The sequence below is a fragment of the Convolutriloba macropyga genome, chromosome 9 (genome assembly GCF_964194025.1).
Source record: "Convolutriloba macropyga chromosome 9, txConMacr16.3, whole genome shotgun sequence".
NCBI lineage: Eukaryota > Metazoa > Xenacoelomorpha > Acoela > Convolutidae > Convolutriloba > Convolutriloba macropyga.
The window spans coordinates 53276960-53291738 of NC_134476.1; the positions used below are offsets into that span (position 1 = coordinate 53276960).

Here is a 14779-nt window from a genome sequence, read left to right on the forward strand (position 1 = left end):
GATGAAACTAAACAATAAAATAGCTTTTGCGTTTATAAATTTTTTTCACAAATTATCCATTTATGAAGTCTAACATCGATTTATTTCATTTGTTGACGATTCTTTAGAGTTTCCGTTCTCATGCAAGTTTTGTAGATTTAATTGTTGTTTTTTTCACCTAATGTATGGTTCCAAGTAAAATATTAGGTGAGTGAAGGAGCGAAATTCGTACTCTGTCAAACTTATGTCAATTTTTCTGAGTAAGCACTGGCTGCCTGACGTGATCGTTTCATTTTTCTTTATCGACACGTTGAGTGATCCCGTTGTCGTTATCCAAGCACAGATCGTTGAATTCTGAGATAATGGTGCCTCCGGCTTGGTCAATACCTCTTTCAATTGTTAACCAATTGAAATAAAAAATTGATTTCTCTCGTGCACAATGATTTTGTAAGTGTTCCCCTCTTTGCCAAACAAAATGATTTGAGCAGTGTGTTTTGTTTTTCTTGTTTAAGATTTCTGGACAACCGAGATCGTTTAAGTCTATAACAGGCCTTTCCAGCAGTTCAGTTAACAATTTCGTTTTCTCAGAAACCTTCTCGTAAAATTTTGCTTCGGGAATTCTCAAACAAATGCTTTGACAAATTTGTGTAATATAAATTAAGGATAAGTTCCTGCGCTCCAATCAATTCCGTGAAGATTTTTGGTCAACCATGTAAAAGCCCGTTTTTCATCAGTTGATAAAACTTCAAATTGTCTGGGTGGTTTGAACAAGACACAATCGTTGTATTCTTCTGAACAAACTGCAAGTTCTTTGATAAAAAATCGACTCTTTTTGTACTTAAATTTTTCTAATTCTAGCATAACTGAATTCTCCGTCAGCATTGCATCGACTGAAATAAACGCCACTTGAACAATTTTAAATATAAGCAGAATAAAATTCCGGTCACATGTCCACTGAAAAAACTGTTTATCTTACAGGGAATCATATAGGAATAACCGGGACCCAACTCGTAAATGAAACCACCAGCATCATGCAGAATAGCATGCAGACGAAGAACTTTCAAACGCTTTAGGTATTTGTCCCAAGAAGAATTATCTATTCCTATAAGTCCACCATATGGTCTCAGTTTTAATGCAATTTCGTAATCAAAGTTCTCTAGGCCACTGAAGTAATCACAGGCTGCAACAAAATAGATTAACCTGTTTGATTTATCCGGAAATTTATCTCTGATCTCCGTATAAATTTCCTGTATTTGAATTAAATCACTCGACCCCAAAACAGGTTTTTCCAAATGCATTTCTATTTTATACTTAAACACCTCACTACTCAAAGTATTTTTTCAGAATGAAGAACGATTCGTTAAAAGTTTTTTAGACATTCCAGAAGTCATTGGATCACAAGAAGAAAAAATTTTAAACGGGAACTTCATTTTAATTTTTGACTGACGTAACCTGCCGTTTTGATCAAACGATTAAAATTTCAATTTAAAGAGACTATTTTTTATTAATTTCTAGTAGTGGTCAAATTTCGGTTTTCCCCTACCAAGACAAAATCTGTGGGCTAAGGCATGCTCAAACTTTTTTCGCTTATGAGAGATTGAGATAGGGTCTGAAAAAGGACTTTCCTTACCAACCTGGTCTACTCGCGGACTCTCCTTACCAAGTTTGTAACTACTGATCAGACCGTAGTGCGACCATTTCCCAGACTTTGCCCTCTGATCAGACCGTAGAGTGACCATTGTCCAGACTTTCGTGCGACCTATCATCAGACTATAGTGCGACTTTGCCCTCTGATCAGACCATAGTGCGACCAGTGTCCAGACCATTTCCCAGACTTTGCCCTCTGATCAGACCGTAGTGCGACCATTGTCTAGACCATAGTGCGATTCAAGCGTTTCTCAGACCATGTATTTTGGGTCGCACCACGCCACCAGTGTTCGACCCAAATGGTCTAATCAGAGCGGTCTAGGGTCGCGCACCTAAACCTGGGTTTAGAACAGTCTAGTCCTTTGAGCGTGAATTATAGGAATAGCTTACACAAAAATGTTGAGCATCCTTTGTCTGAGACTGGCCGTGGCGTAGGGAGTGTTTGCAAACATGGCTCTACACGCAGGAGGTTCATAGAAGCTCTCTTTGATTGGAATGAAGGGCAGCAGACCAGTCCACAAAAGAAATGCATGGATCACAATCTGTACAAAATACCTCAGTTATGGGGTGTGGCAGACTAGCATTCTCGCAAGAGAATTCTTCATGCGGCTATATATTTAACCATTGAAGGGTGTAGAGATCACATATCCAAAATTATCTGAATGGAATTGCCGTCAAACGCAGCAGGATTAATAAACAGATTGTTTAAAATGTCAGAATAAAGTATTACAAGTTTTTGCAATCAAAAGTGTCCCTGGAAAGGCAGGAATAACTAGAGATAGAGATAGTTACCTTTCGATAGTTAGTTTTAGAGACAATTACATTAGCAATAAAGAAAAAATAGTTTCGTTAATATATTAAGCTGATCATTTCTAATCCTTTGCATCTTAAGCATCTGACTATCTGTCTTTTTAAAGTTTCTTAGTATTGCTACTGACATTACTTGACTACTCAAGTAGGTGACGGTTCTGCATGGCCTGGTTTGCACAGCAATGCTAACTTACTTGAAAACAATTTATTATTTATTGTTACCTTTCGCATGGACATGAGTAGTGGTATGTTTGGATTGAGTTTGAAGAGCTGTTTGCAGACTGAGTCACTCCAGCTGCCCCACACTGTGATGCTCTCTCTATTATATTGTCTGATCAGACTCTCCACCTAACAACAAACAGACCAGACTCATTCTCTAGCCACAACTCCACAAAGTCACCATCTTTACCACTGGTTGAACTGATGAAAGTTATATCGGCGTTGAAAAAATTAACTCTGCATCGTATACAAAATTCTACTTTTGAATGCTACTCTTTCAGTTTCAGAAATCATAAGAAGCAGCAACTTGAACATAGCCGGCATATTGCCGGAAAACAGCCGCGATAGACGCTCGTGGCCTTCCTTGGATTGAAACAACTAAAGAAACAAGATAGGCAGATTGACCAGAAGTTCTTTAGTAGACCACTAGATTTTTTGGGTAAGATACATACTGTCAATTTTATGACACATACGGTCTACAAGGAAAAAGCCCCCAAAAAGCTTTCTCAAAATTGATATTAGAAATTAAAAACTCAAGACTAATACTCAAGAGTTAGGGCATAAAAGTTTGGCACCACTTAGATGCACACTATTGATCTCTAACTAGTGCTCCATAAGTGAGTTCAGAAATCATTTTTTTGAGTGAGGTAAGTCACGCAATTGACCTAAAAGCAGAAATGACGTCACGGTAAGACGAAACAATGACCTAAAAGCAGAAATGACGTCACGGTAAGCCGAAACAAAAATCTCTTAGACGAAGTGAAAAAAATATAGCAGGACAAGTCCTGAAATATAATTCAAAGAAATGAATGAAAATTTAGAAGTTCTTTACCTGACCAGCAGATCAATTGAACAATGCCAGCCAAAACACAAACAAAATCATCTCAAAAAATTGAGAAATAAACAATCAAACAAACCAAACAAGAATATAATCATTGCTAAAAAATTGAAGATTTTAAACCTAAAGCAAAATTTGATTCCTTTAAATATGCCTATTTAAAAAAATGGTTCAAACCAATTTTTGTTTCTGAAATTGCTGCAGTATTATATCTGCAAGACCTGAAAAAATTCATTGCCCCTTGAAGATCGATTAACTCGAAAATGACCCAAAAAATATTTTTAAGAAATGAAATTTATTGCAGATTTTAAAATGTTGCTGAAAATTGTGATATTAATATCTTAAGAATCATTTCTGTGTCTCTATAGGCTATCGAGTAACCCAATTCCAAGCCTTAAAAAATTAATTACTTCAAAGATCGATAGGCAATAAATTTTTAAAAATTTCAAATTTCAAAAAAAATGGTTCTATTAAAATATTGAAAACCATTAAATTGCCCCCTAGCAACTATTTAATAACATACTATCAAACCCTGTATGAGGTTGTCTGGCTACTTAGGCAAGAAAAACTGAATAAAAGACAAACGTTTTGAAAAAACTTAAAAGAATCGCAAATTTTATCACAAAATTTTTAAAATTCGAAAAGTTAAATTGTTGAAAACAAAAACAAACCCATTGACACTAACAACCATGCAATTAATTTTTTCAGACCGAGGAATAGGTTTTCGTGGCACTTTAGAATGGACAACTATCAAAGGTTGACAAAAAATTTAGGAAACCTTAAAAAATTGCAGATTTTATCCAAAAAAATGCTAAAATTTAAGACATTAAAATGTTGAAAAGCAATCCAATGTCACTAGAAACTATAGAGTGCCCTATTTTCTAACCTTAAAAGAGATTCCCTGGCCCCTGAAACTGGAAAAAAAATGACAAAAATTTTCAAAAAAACTTTATCATTTTGCGTGTTTGTGCTTGTAGTACCAAAACATATAGCTCATAAAGTGGTCATAACAAATGATTTTGTCTCGCAAAAGGCCTTCGTCAACTTTTAAAAATTTCAACCTAAGACTAATCAAACAAAAGGCTAAAAAAATCATAAAAGAAACATGAAAAATTGCACCATTTTAAGCCCAAAAACTAAAAATGATCTTTTAACCTTAAATTGAGGCCATCCCAGCAGCTGCACCATTCTAAGCACTTGAAGGACTACTAACGTCCACTTTGGGCCAATAATGAAACTGAATGCCCGCTGGGCTTTACCTGTTTATCCGGTTTTGAAAGATCAAAACCATATAAAAATGTGTGAACACATCTTAAAAAAAAACAGCGCCCCAATACAATTCAAATTCTTTGAATTGTAAAAAATTAGGAGCGCATTAATAGCCGCCTGGAATTGCTGACGCGGCTATTAATAAAGTAGTATTTTCGTAACCAATGGTATGTTATCATAATTAACTAGCCAAACACCAAGAGCAGAATTCTGGTTATCACAGTGTAGCCATTAGGGAACCTCTATTTGATCACAAATCATTTCAAGACCTCACCTGTATGCGGAGATTGACATCGGGCTCCTTCACATCCAAGTTGATGGGCACATGTGGGAACTGTGTGAAGAGATCCTCTAACAGGGGAATCTGTCTATCCCAATGTTCCACCTTATACTCTCTAGGGAATGAACCCCGTTGAGGAGAACCAATCAACGGCAAATCTACAACACCAGAAATGGAAATGACACAAGATTACCTTGTTTATACAACGCAGTCCTCATAACGTCGTCTACGGCAACAAATGCAGTTACAAAACTAGTACCATAAATTTGTTCACACTCTTTTTTATTGGTTGGCTGACTGATCTCACAGTGCAAACTATGTCCAGTATCTTTTACCTATTTTTTGTTACCAAATTCAATTTTGTAGCTTATACAGTGGAAATAACAAAAGTTGCAATTCTGATACTTTCTCTTCAGCAGCTAGGACGGTTTTGAACTGCTACCGTATTTCTTCGAAACGAGTTGTCTTATGAATGTCGGAAAGGCTGTAAAAATAAGTAGGCTCGATAATGTGCGTTTGCAACAGACCTCAGATCGAAATTTAGATCGAATTAGCGAGAATTTTTGAAGCACAACCGCACATCTACAACACGTATGCAACTTTTTCGATGAATTACAAAAGACGTTATTTTTCCGGTTGCGGAAAAAAACCCACGGAAAAAAACCTCCACTTCATTTTAGATAGGAAATAAACCCCCACGGAAATAAACCCCCACTTTACCATTAAATAGCTTCGCATTTAGCGCGTTTGGCCATGCCTCACGGCCCGTGGGACTTGATATGAAACTATCACAACGGAGCAAATCACGACCGAATTTCAATTTTAAAATAGGGGTTTATTTTCGCGGGGGGTTTTTTCCTATCTAAATTTAAGTGGGTTTTTTCCGTGGTGTTTTATTTCCTACACTCTATTTTTCAACCTTTTGTTCCAAGCTTCGACAATAAAATGATTGTTTTTCCGAAGAGTAACCAAAGTATTCTATCAAATACAAGTCCCTGAACAATGATAGAGAAACAAAAATTTCCAATGTTCGGTTTTCATTTTCAATGTTGACCCTACATTTGCACCACAAAGAACAAAATTTCATTTGCCATTGAACAAAACATAGCTAGATATGCCCAGAACGGGCAGCAATTTGGCGGCAAAACTTTGTATTTTGAAACCTTTTTGATCTAAAATAGCACTGGAAACTGTCAGGTTACCACAATCTGTTATCCTTTAGATGGATCCAAGAATTTTAACGAAAAAAATAAATCAAGATTTTTACCAAGTTAAAGGATTGAAAATTTGCTGCGATTTCAACCTCTGATTTGGAGAGCGTGACGCCATTTCCCCGTAAGCAAAATCGAAAAAAATTACAAAACCAAGAGAAGACGAACAAAAGCTCCACTCACCCATCGCCATCGCAGTTATTTATAAATTTGTTAGTTGGGCAATTGCCATAGGAAGATAAAGATAAAGGTTTAGGTTCCTCTATTTTTGTTGAAGGAAACGTAAAAACTTTGAAAAAAAAACCCAGCAAAATGTTTGAAAATTTTAGTCTGTTGAGTCTTCACAACAGGATTACCCGCAATAAAAGAACTGCATGTTCAAACAACTGAAGTTAATCCTGACTCCCCAATGAATTCTTCTGAGACTCCCAAAAAAATCCAGTCTGAATTTAATTTCCACAAGCGGAAACTGTTGGTATTTCTTCTCAAAACAGGAAAACATCAAAATTTGAGGACAAACTACTTTTTTGTTCGGAAACAGTGATAACCAATGTCTGAGCAGTGAGCACAATAAGCTCGAGAGTTTGACAAACGGGGTTTAAAAAAGCTTTAGTGTAAAAAATATAGCCGGCAGATTGCCAGAATAGCTGCGAAAGAATAGACCTGCGTGCCATATAATAGAGATAGAAACAGATACAGATCTAAATTGAAAAAAAAAATTGACGCCGCTCAAAAAACTAGGCTAAAAACATTCAGCAATAAATTAATACAACTTGTTAAAAATCATTCCACAGAAGCCTCGTATTAGGGACCTTTACTGCACATAGGAGTTCCTTTGACCTTAAACAAATTCAAATTAAACTTAAGTTTTAAAGTGCAAAAGTCATTTTATTGAGTGAGGTAAGTCACGTATGATCAAAATCTAATCAGGCAAATAACCTAAAAACTTTCGCAAAAGCGAGTGAGAAATGACGTCAAGCGCGCAAATGCCGTTAGTGAGAGGAAGAAGTCATTCAGAAAATTTGACTTTTCAGCTTTGCGGTGCGAACAAATGTAAAACGAAAAAAGAGCGTCAGACGACGAAACAAAAAAAACTAAGAGCACCGCAATATAGCTACGCTCAGCTTACAGCTTCGCAGCTATAATAAAGAATGAAAGAAAATGTCTAAATTAACTCACTGTGTTGACCTTTGTTTAGCAGATTGACCTATACACTTCTTTCCACGCGCAGCATTTGACTTCCTCTAAGATTACATTCTTTAAAACTCATTCTGGATGCACATCGGGATTGAAGAAGAAAAATGAAATTGACCATTTTAGTGTCAAAAATTTTTCTAAAATGGCGCACAATTTCAGTTAGATTCCAAAACTAAAACTAATTCCACTTCTAAATTGAAGGCTCTTAAGCTTAATACTAATGCCAGCTTTCTCTGTAATGAACTTTGATTACCTAATGCTCTGACTTGATGACCGGGATTTATCCCAGTTCTCTTCATTTTGCTCTTTTGTCTTTGACTGTATTCACTATATTGTGTAATTCGAGGCCTGGAAAAGATCCATTTAGTTGAAACAGTGAGCGAGGTAAGCCATAAGTCAAACATGTAAGCCATAAGTCAAAAAATCCCGATTAATTTAAAAAGCCCTTTAAAACGAAAAAAAGTGATCAAAAGGTAAAGCGAAATAAAAAACATAGGACCAGTCCTGAATTTCAATTCAAAGAAATGAAGCAAATGCAAATTCGTAATATTAATATCTTCAGAACCCTTTCATTGTATCCAAAACTAATCAAGAACCAAATTCAAGCTTGAAAAAGTTTCACTGACCCATAAAGATCGATAATACGGAAATTAAAAACTTTCAAAAAACATGAAAATTCAAAATATATAAAAAAAAACCGCAAAAAATTGTGAAATTAACACGTTTAAAACCTTTCCCTTACCACTAAGAGCTATACAGTAACACCTTTTTAAGTACTCAAAACGATTCATTGGCAGAGATAGAAAAACTGACCACAAATTTTCAAAAGTAAAAACAAAAAAATTCAAAATGAAAATTGCAAAAATTACAACTTTTTGCAATTAAGTTTGCATTTCCGGAAAATAGACCTCAAAAAGCAAAAATTAAGAGCATTTCTAGCTTGCAAAAGACAATCAGGAGCTTAAGCAAATGTCAATTGAAGTATTGATTCAGAAATTTCTTAAAAACGAGATCAAACCTAAGACACTTCAAACAAGACCTTTTCACATTGGACTTATACGTTCCCAGCAACTTCAGAACAATAAACACCTAAAAGACTACTAGAGCCAGCTTAGGACTTCTATTGCAACTTAATGCCCGCCTTAAAACAAGATAGCGCCCCAACAAAATTCAAAATTTTTGAATTTTAAAAACATGGCAAGATAAGTCTTGACATACAAAACGGAAGCACAAGACTCCCGAAACGATTCGAAGTAGACATTGCACTATGACTCAGCCACTCCATGAATAAAATTAGCCCACTAAAAAATTCTACCAGTCATCTTGAAACAGTAACATAAAAAAACACGAGAAAAGAAAAACAAAATCTGAAATATCTGATGAAATTTTATCACAATTTAAGCTGAAACCACTTTTGCCAAATTAACCCACAACACAAATAATCTTTATTCAAAAACTGACCACCCATTGATGCTAAAAAAACAAGAAACGCTACATACAAAAAAACCGAGGAAGGGTAAGAAAAAGCAAAAACTCTTAAAACTTCAAAAAGTTACAAAGTTGAAAAGCTGTAGCAATACCTATATACTAGCTCTATGTTAAATAGTGGATAAGAAAACTATTGCCAAACACTTTAAACAAATTCAAATTAAACTTAAGTTTTAAAGTGCAAAAGTCATTTTATTGAGTGAGGTAAGTCACGTATGATCAAAATCTAATCACGCAAATAACCTAAAATCTTTCGCAAAAGCGAGTGAGAAATGACGTCAAGCGTGCAAATGCCGTTAGTGAGAGGAAGAAGTCATTCAGAAAATTTGACTTTTCAGCTTTGCGGTGCGAACAAATGTAAAACGAAAAAAGAGCGTCAGACGACGAAACAAAAAAAAATAAGAGCACCGCAATATAGCTACGCTCAGCTTACAGCTTCGCAGCTATAAAAAACAAATAAGAAAAGCAAGAATTGGTTATAAGTTTTTTTATTCGCACCGGAAATTGTTTAAACAATTTGTGAATTATTATAAGTACGCAGACACTTCCGCATGACTGCTCATTTAAATTTTTCACCTATAAAAACAATTACCTTCATTTTACAGAAGCAACAAAAATTCAAAATTTGAATTGATTTGGCATGCCAGTAGTATCGAGAAATGACAGTGTGATGTTTAGGGAAACTAACAAGAATGGGGTTCAATTTCGGAAGTCCTTTTTAAAATACTTATAGCTTCCATACCAAAACCATGTGTGACGCTCCATTATTTTTTGCCCTAGGAGTGTATTTTTGTACTAGGAGTGTGTTTCGAGATGCGTGTAAAAAGAATTGGCCAATTAACGGCGTGGAGGGAACATAATAAAATGCGGTATAATTGGGAGACTTTTCCTACTGTCATGTTGTTTCCATTCCACGTCTTCGGCTCGATTGAAAAAAATGTCATCTTGACTTAATGATTGAGGTGTTTTAAAAAAAGATAAGATTTTGGAAAATGTTTGAAAAATGATTTAAAATTGAATTTCGTATCGCATCGATTATTTCGAGTTGGTTGCTAGAATGGTTAGTAGGCTCGTTCAAAAAATTGAATCTAACTAGTCCACAGGAGGAAAAAGTTGAAAAAATTGAGCTTTTTGACGACTAAGGCGATCTTTTCGATGGAAAAACAGCCTTCGAAAATAAAGTTACATTCAGCGAAAAATGTTGCACCCTGCCAGTTGGGTTTTAGGAGATTTGTAGAAAAACGACCAGTATGCTAACGAAAGGCAACGAGCATTAAAAACATAAAAATAAAACAATCCAGTTTTACTCCAATAAAAAAACTCCCAAAAGGTTAAACATGAAAGACTAATATCAGACGAATAGCACTGAAACAACCCGCGGGCGGATGGGGATAAATAAAATTGCTACAATAGTGAGGTTCAACTGCGTTTTGAAAGCTAATTTTACAACAAATTTATTTTTCGTGTCTTTTCATTTGACGTTCAGTAGCAAATGGCCAACAAATAAGTTAAGCTGCTTTAATCTCTGAATAGACTGAATTTGACGCGCAAAAAATCAAGAAGTCAAAAATGAAAAAGTTACTTGAGAAGTCTGCAGAAAAAACGGTCAGAAAGAAAATCGATCGGCATTACGACGAATCGCATATAGAGAACGACAGAACAAATGCTTCAAACTTCGTATTAGAGCAATTAACTGCAAAACACTTAACCCGGAAATTGATAACTGTACATTACAAATGTTTACAATTTATCACACCGCGACTGGTTATATAAAAGGATAGCGCAGGGTGAAGCACGACTTCATAAAAATTGTGAAATTGACATTACACGGAACAGAATTATATGCTTTAATTTTACAATTCGTGGAATTTATAACATTTCAATTGTCTAAATTGAGCAAAACGGAGCAAGAAGAGAAAGTTTAAAAATCATAACCGGTTTTTTGGTACAAAAAGAATAGTATAAGTTAGGATGCTATTTTCTCTTATCTTGCTTCAGAAATTGAGATTATTATGTGAACACGCCCTCTGAAACATTAATCCGACAATAATCGACGGCCAAGTAGTACACTTTAATGAAGTCTGTTTACTCCAAAACCTCAGCTTTTCACGCCCCATATTTTAAGCTTAGAGTTAATCGCATGTTGACAACAGTCACAGTCAACAAAAATAGCTAACATTTTAAGCAAACGCGCACAACAGTGACAGAACTATGCAAACCGTCGCTTCGTCCACGCTAACCGCCACTGTTTTCCACAAAATTCCTACTAAACCTCAATATTACAGAAGTATGCCATTCGAATCTTGGACGTTTTATTGGGCTTTTTGCAAAAACAGTGATGGCTAGCGTAGTTCTGTCACTGTTGTGCAATTTTGCTTTCGCAGTAACCCGAAAACCTGAAAATTGGGCCAGCCAGATTTGCCGAACTCTAAATTAAGGACGCACCTTATATTAATATTTCTTACACGCTATGAACTTAATACAAAACGTTATTGATTCAAATTTAGCCACACTTTCCCTTTCCCAAGATAACTACCTTAAATAGTTTGATAGAAGCTTTTTTAATAAACAAAATAGCTCTATTACAACAATGGTCGAGCCTTTATCGATTGCAGGCTAACCGGAATATGTGGTCTCATTAATGAGGGTGCGATGCCCTGTGAGCCTCTCTAAATTGTTGTCATGACAGATCACTACTCGCTTGTCCATCGTCAACTGCACGTCTGAAAATAACAAAGACAAAAACCTATTTTAAACCAAAAATACAGTTTAAACCAACAAAATACAGTTATTTGTGTTCTTTCAGCTTAAAGATTTTGGTATCGAAAATGACAACCACAAGAAAGCGACGGGAAAAATTCCGAAGTCATGAATGTTTCTGATAATAAGACAAAAAATGCAAGATTAAGCCCTAGAAAAAAATCTAAATTCCACTCTTCGTCTCATGTTACTGAAGCACTCATCAGGCTGCATTTTCAGAAGGAAAAACATGTGAAATTAGACAAGATGTTGTTAAATAAAAAACATAGCTGGCAGATTGCCAGAAAATAGCCGCAATAGATTCGTAGATCGCCAGTCTAAAAAAACAGTAAAAAAGACAAACAAAAAATTCGTCTTTTCATTGAAGGCTGATCTGTTATATTTTTGATTAAAAATCTGTATAAGTTATTGCTGCCTCTATTAACTGATCTCAAATAACCTTCACTTAGAGTGACACACACCCATTTGACCTTATCTCTTTGAATTAAAGTAAATAAAAGTCAACTTCAAAGTGAGGAAGTCATTTTTGAGAGTGAGGTAAGTCAAGTGTGACCAAAAACTTAATCACGCGAATGAACAAAAAAAAATTCGCTCCACTAAGAGCGAAAAATGACGTTACGCTAGCAATTCAGTTGAAATTGCATGAACGAATGAACAAAAAGTGGCTGTGACGTCATATGGTCGTAACAAAAATCATGACGACGAAATAAAAAAACATAGCAGGGCAAGTCCTGACGTACAATTCAAAGAATTTTCATTGACTAAACAGAAAAACTAGACCTAGAATAGACTATGAGTGAATTGAGAAAACCATTTTAAAAAATCAGATCAAAAAATAAGAAAAAAAAACAAAAAATCAATGTCAAAATGCCGCATGCGAACAAAAAAACATGCTCCAATTTGACTTCAAAAATCATGAAAATGTGTGAACAGATCTTAAAAAAAAAGACAGCGCCCCAATACTCAAATTCTTTGAATTGTAAAAATTCTTTGAATTGTAAAAAAACCAAGAGAAGGCCAATAATCGCCCCAGCTATCGCTGTGCGGCTATTAAACAAATTTCTGCTCTGCAACTTAAGATTCAAATAAGATAGTTAACCTACCAATTTCAAGCACGTCAATTCCAGTGTCGACTGCATGTTTGAATGCACTCATTGTGTTCTCAATGCACTCATGACTTCCTCCCCTATGTGCCACTGTCGTCATACTTCTCTTCACACCACCTGAAACAAACAAAAAATGGTCATGCCTTGTCAACAATTTTAACAAAATAGTGATTGCGCCAGATTAATCGCCACTTAATCCACCAAAAAAATTGTACTTGTAAAACCCGTTTTCAAATAGTCTCTTCTTAGCCTGCAGGCAAAAGAGCCACTATGTTCGCACCCAACAATACCAGAAGATATATAGCGCATAATTGAGCTGAATGGTTTAAGAGCGATAGTACATACTTTATACACATGTTTGTAAGCTCACATAAATTAATTCAAACGTCCACTCCTCAGCGCACTTACATTATCAACTCAACTCCCCTTTCTACAATTTTGTTCACTTTCTATAGCATTTTAGATTTCTAAATCTCAAAGATTAGATTGTATACTAAACACTAAAAAATTATTTGTTTATGCAAGCTTAAATTCATAAGCTGCACTTTTCACATTTAGAAGACTTCTCTAAGAAATAAATTCTTGCCTCTGGGACCGCCAGTAAGTTGAGGACTGAGTCTTTTCCGTTTATGGAGTATAGCAGGGAAGAAGAACAAGAGCAGGGAGAGACCACAGTAAGTTCCCACAACACTCAACAGAACAACTTCAACAGTAGACAAAGCCATCATTTCATACAATGGTCAGAGCTCCGGATCGGTTCCTTGGTCAAGTTTTTCTTGATCAACTTTCTGAGCAGAATGACAACCTCAACAGTTGTGATAATAAATGACAATTCTGGTAAGTTAGAGGTCAATATTACCATTTAATGACCAGCTAATGCCCATTTCGCCATCTGAAAGTAGAACCTCTTTGATGTCAAGGATGTCAGACATTTGAACATTTGGACAATGTCTGACCGCCCTAGAGAAAAGGACACATTGGTAAACTTACAACCTAGATCATTTTAATACAAATTTTGCTACCTCAAAATACACCATTCGACTTGTTAGGTAAGATAGACCACAGTTGTAGAGTATCACAGGCCGCTAATATTTTAAGAGGTTTCTGACCAATCTAACAGTCCATTCAGGAAAGAGGTATCAATTGAAAGCCTCCGATGAGTACAAGGCTATTGTAAGTGCTTCTTTAAACTTTATACTAGAGCCTTCAATAAATCCTGACTTTTCATGAAACAAACTACAGCAAAGTGAAGAAAAATTCCAAAAACCGCCCAAATAGATTACTATTTATTGAAGGAGAGCAAGCTTTCCGAGCTTCTCGTTGCGTGGTTCCTCTATTTATGGATAGTACAAATTAACCTAGCACAGTATTTTAGCACGTCCACCAACTCTTGTGATCGCTCAAACAGCTGCTTCTATTTTTTTTCAATAAGGTCCCTTCATTTTTCGAGAGCGTATTTCATGGACAATCGTTCTAGTTTTCTTCGTGACTCAGGATTAACTTAAAGAAACGAGCACATTGTTAAAGGAGCACAGCAACTTTACAACGCGCTACATAGCGCCACATGTGAACAAACTCGCCGTTAATTTTGTTACTGTTCTTGTTATAAACTGCAAAAGCTGAGAAATAAGAGAGTAGCTAGATAAAATCATAGATATTTGAGCTCAAGAAAAGGTGAACCCCGGAGAGGTCCTGAAAGCCAAAAAACTGCAAAAAAAAATAAAATGAAAAGACCGCAGATTAGTTTGCGTTTGCAAATAGTCGCCATTGATTCCTTTTAACCCCGATTCGGATTGAACCACCAGAAAAAAATGGAAAAGATTTATTTGTTGCAAAAAAAAACACATTTTTCGTTCAAAATTTTTATTTGCTTTACACAAGCCCCCGTTTCAAAATTAGAGGACACGTGGGGCTAGCATCAATACCGAAAATAATAAGAGATGGTACCTCAAAATAATTATAAAAACAAAGTTCA

General features: G+C 35.5%; 1 protein-coding gene across 2 annotated transcripts in view; it reads right to left on the minus strand.

Annotated features, from left to right (window-relative positions):
• LOC142345852 (lysophospholipase D GDPD1-like) overlaps nucleotides 1-13707 on the minus strand; it is a 60415-nt gene extending 46708 nt beyond the window's left edge. For both annotated transcript variants that reach the window (XM_075398265.1, XM_075398264.1), the window contains exons 1-6: nucleotides 13391-13707; nucleotides 12802-12921; nucleotides 11560-11661; nucleotides 5037-5200; nucleotides 2659-2784; nucleotides 2017-2168 (exon numbers count right to left, since the gene is read on the minus strand). In XM_075398265.1, the coding sequence (XP_075254380.1) occupies nucleotides 2017-2168; nucleotides 2659-2784; nucleotides 5037-5200; nucleotides 11560-11661; nucleotides 12802-12921; nucleotides 13391-13532 (806 nt within the window). In that variant the 5' untranslated portion in view covers nucleotides 13533-13707. The remainder of the gene's footprint in view (nucleotides 1-2016; nucleotides 2169-2658; nucleotides 2785-5036; nucleotides 5201-11559; nucleotides 11662-12801; nucleotides 12922-13390) is intronic.
• Nucleotides 13708-14779: the final 1072 nt, after the last annotated feature.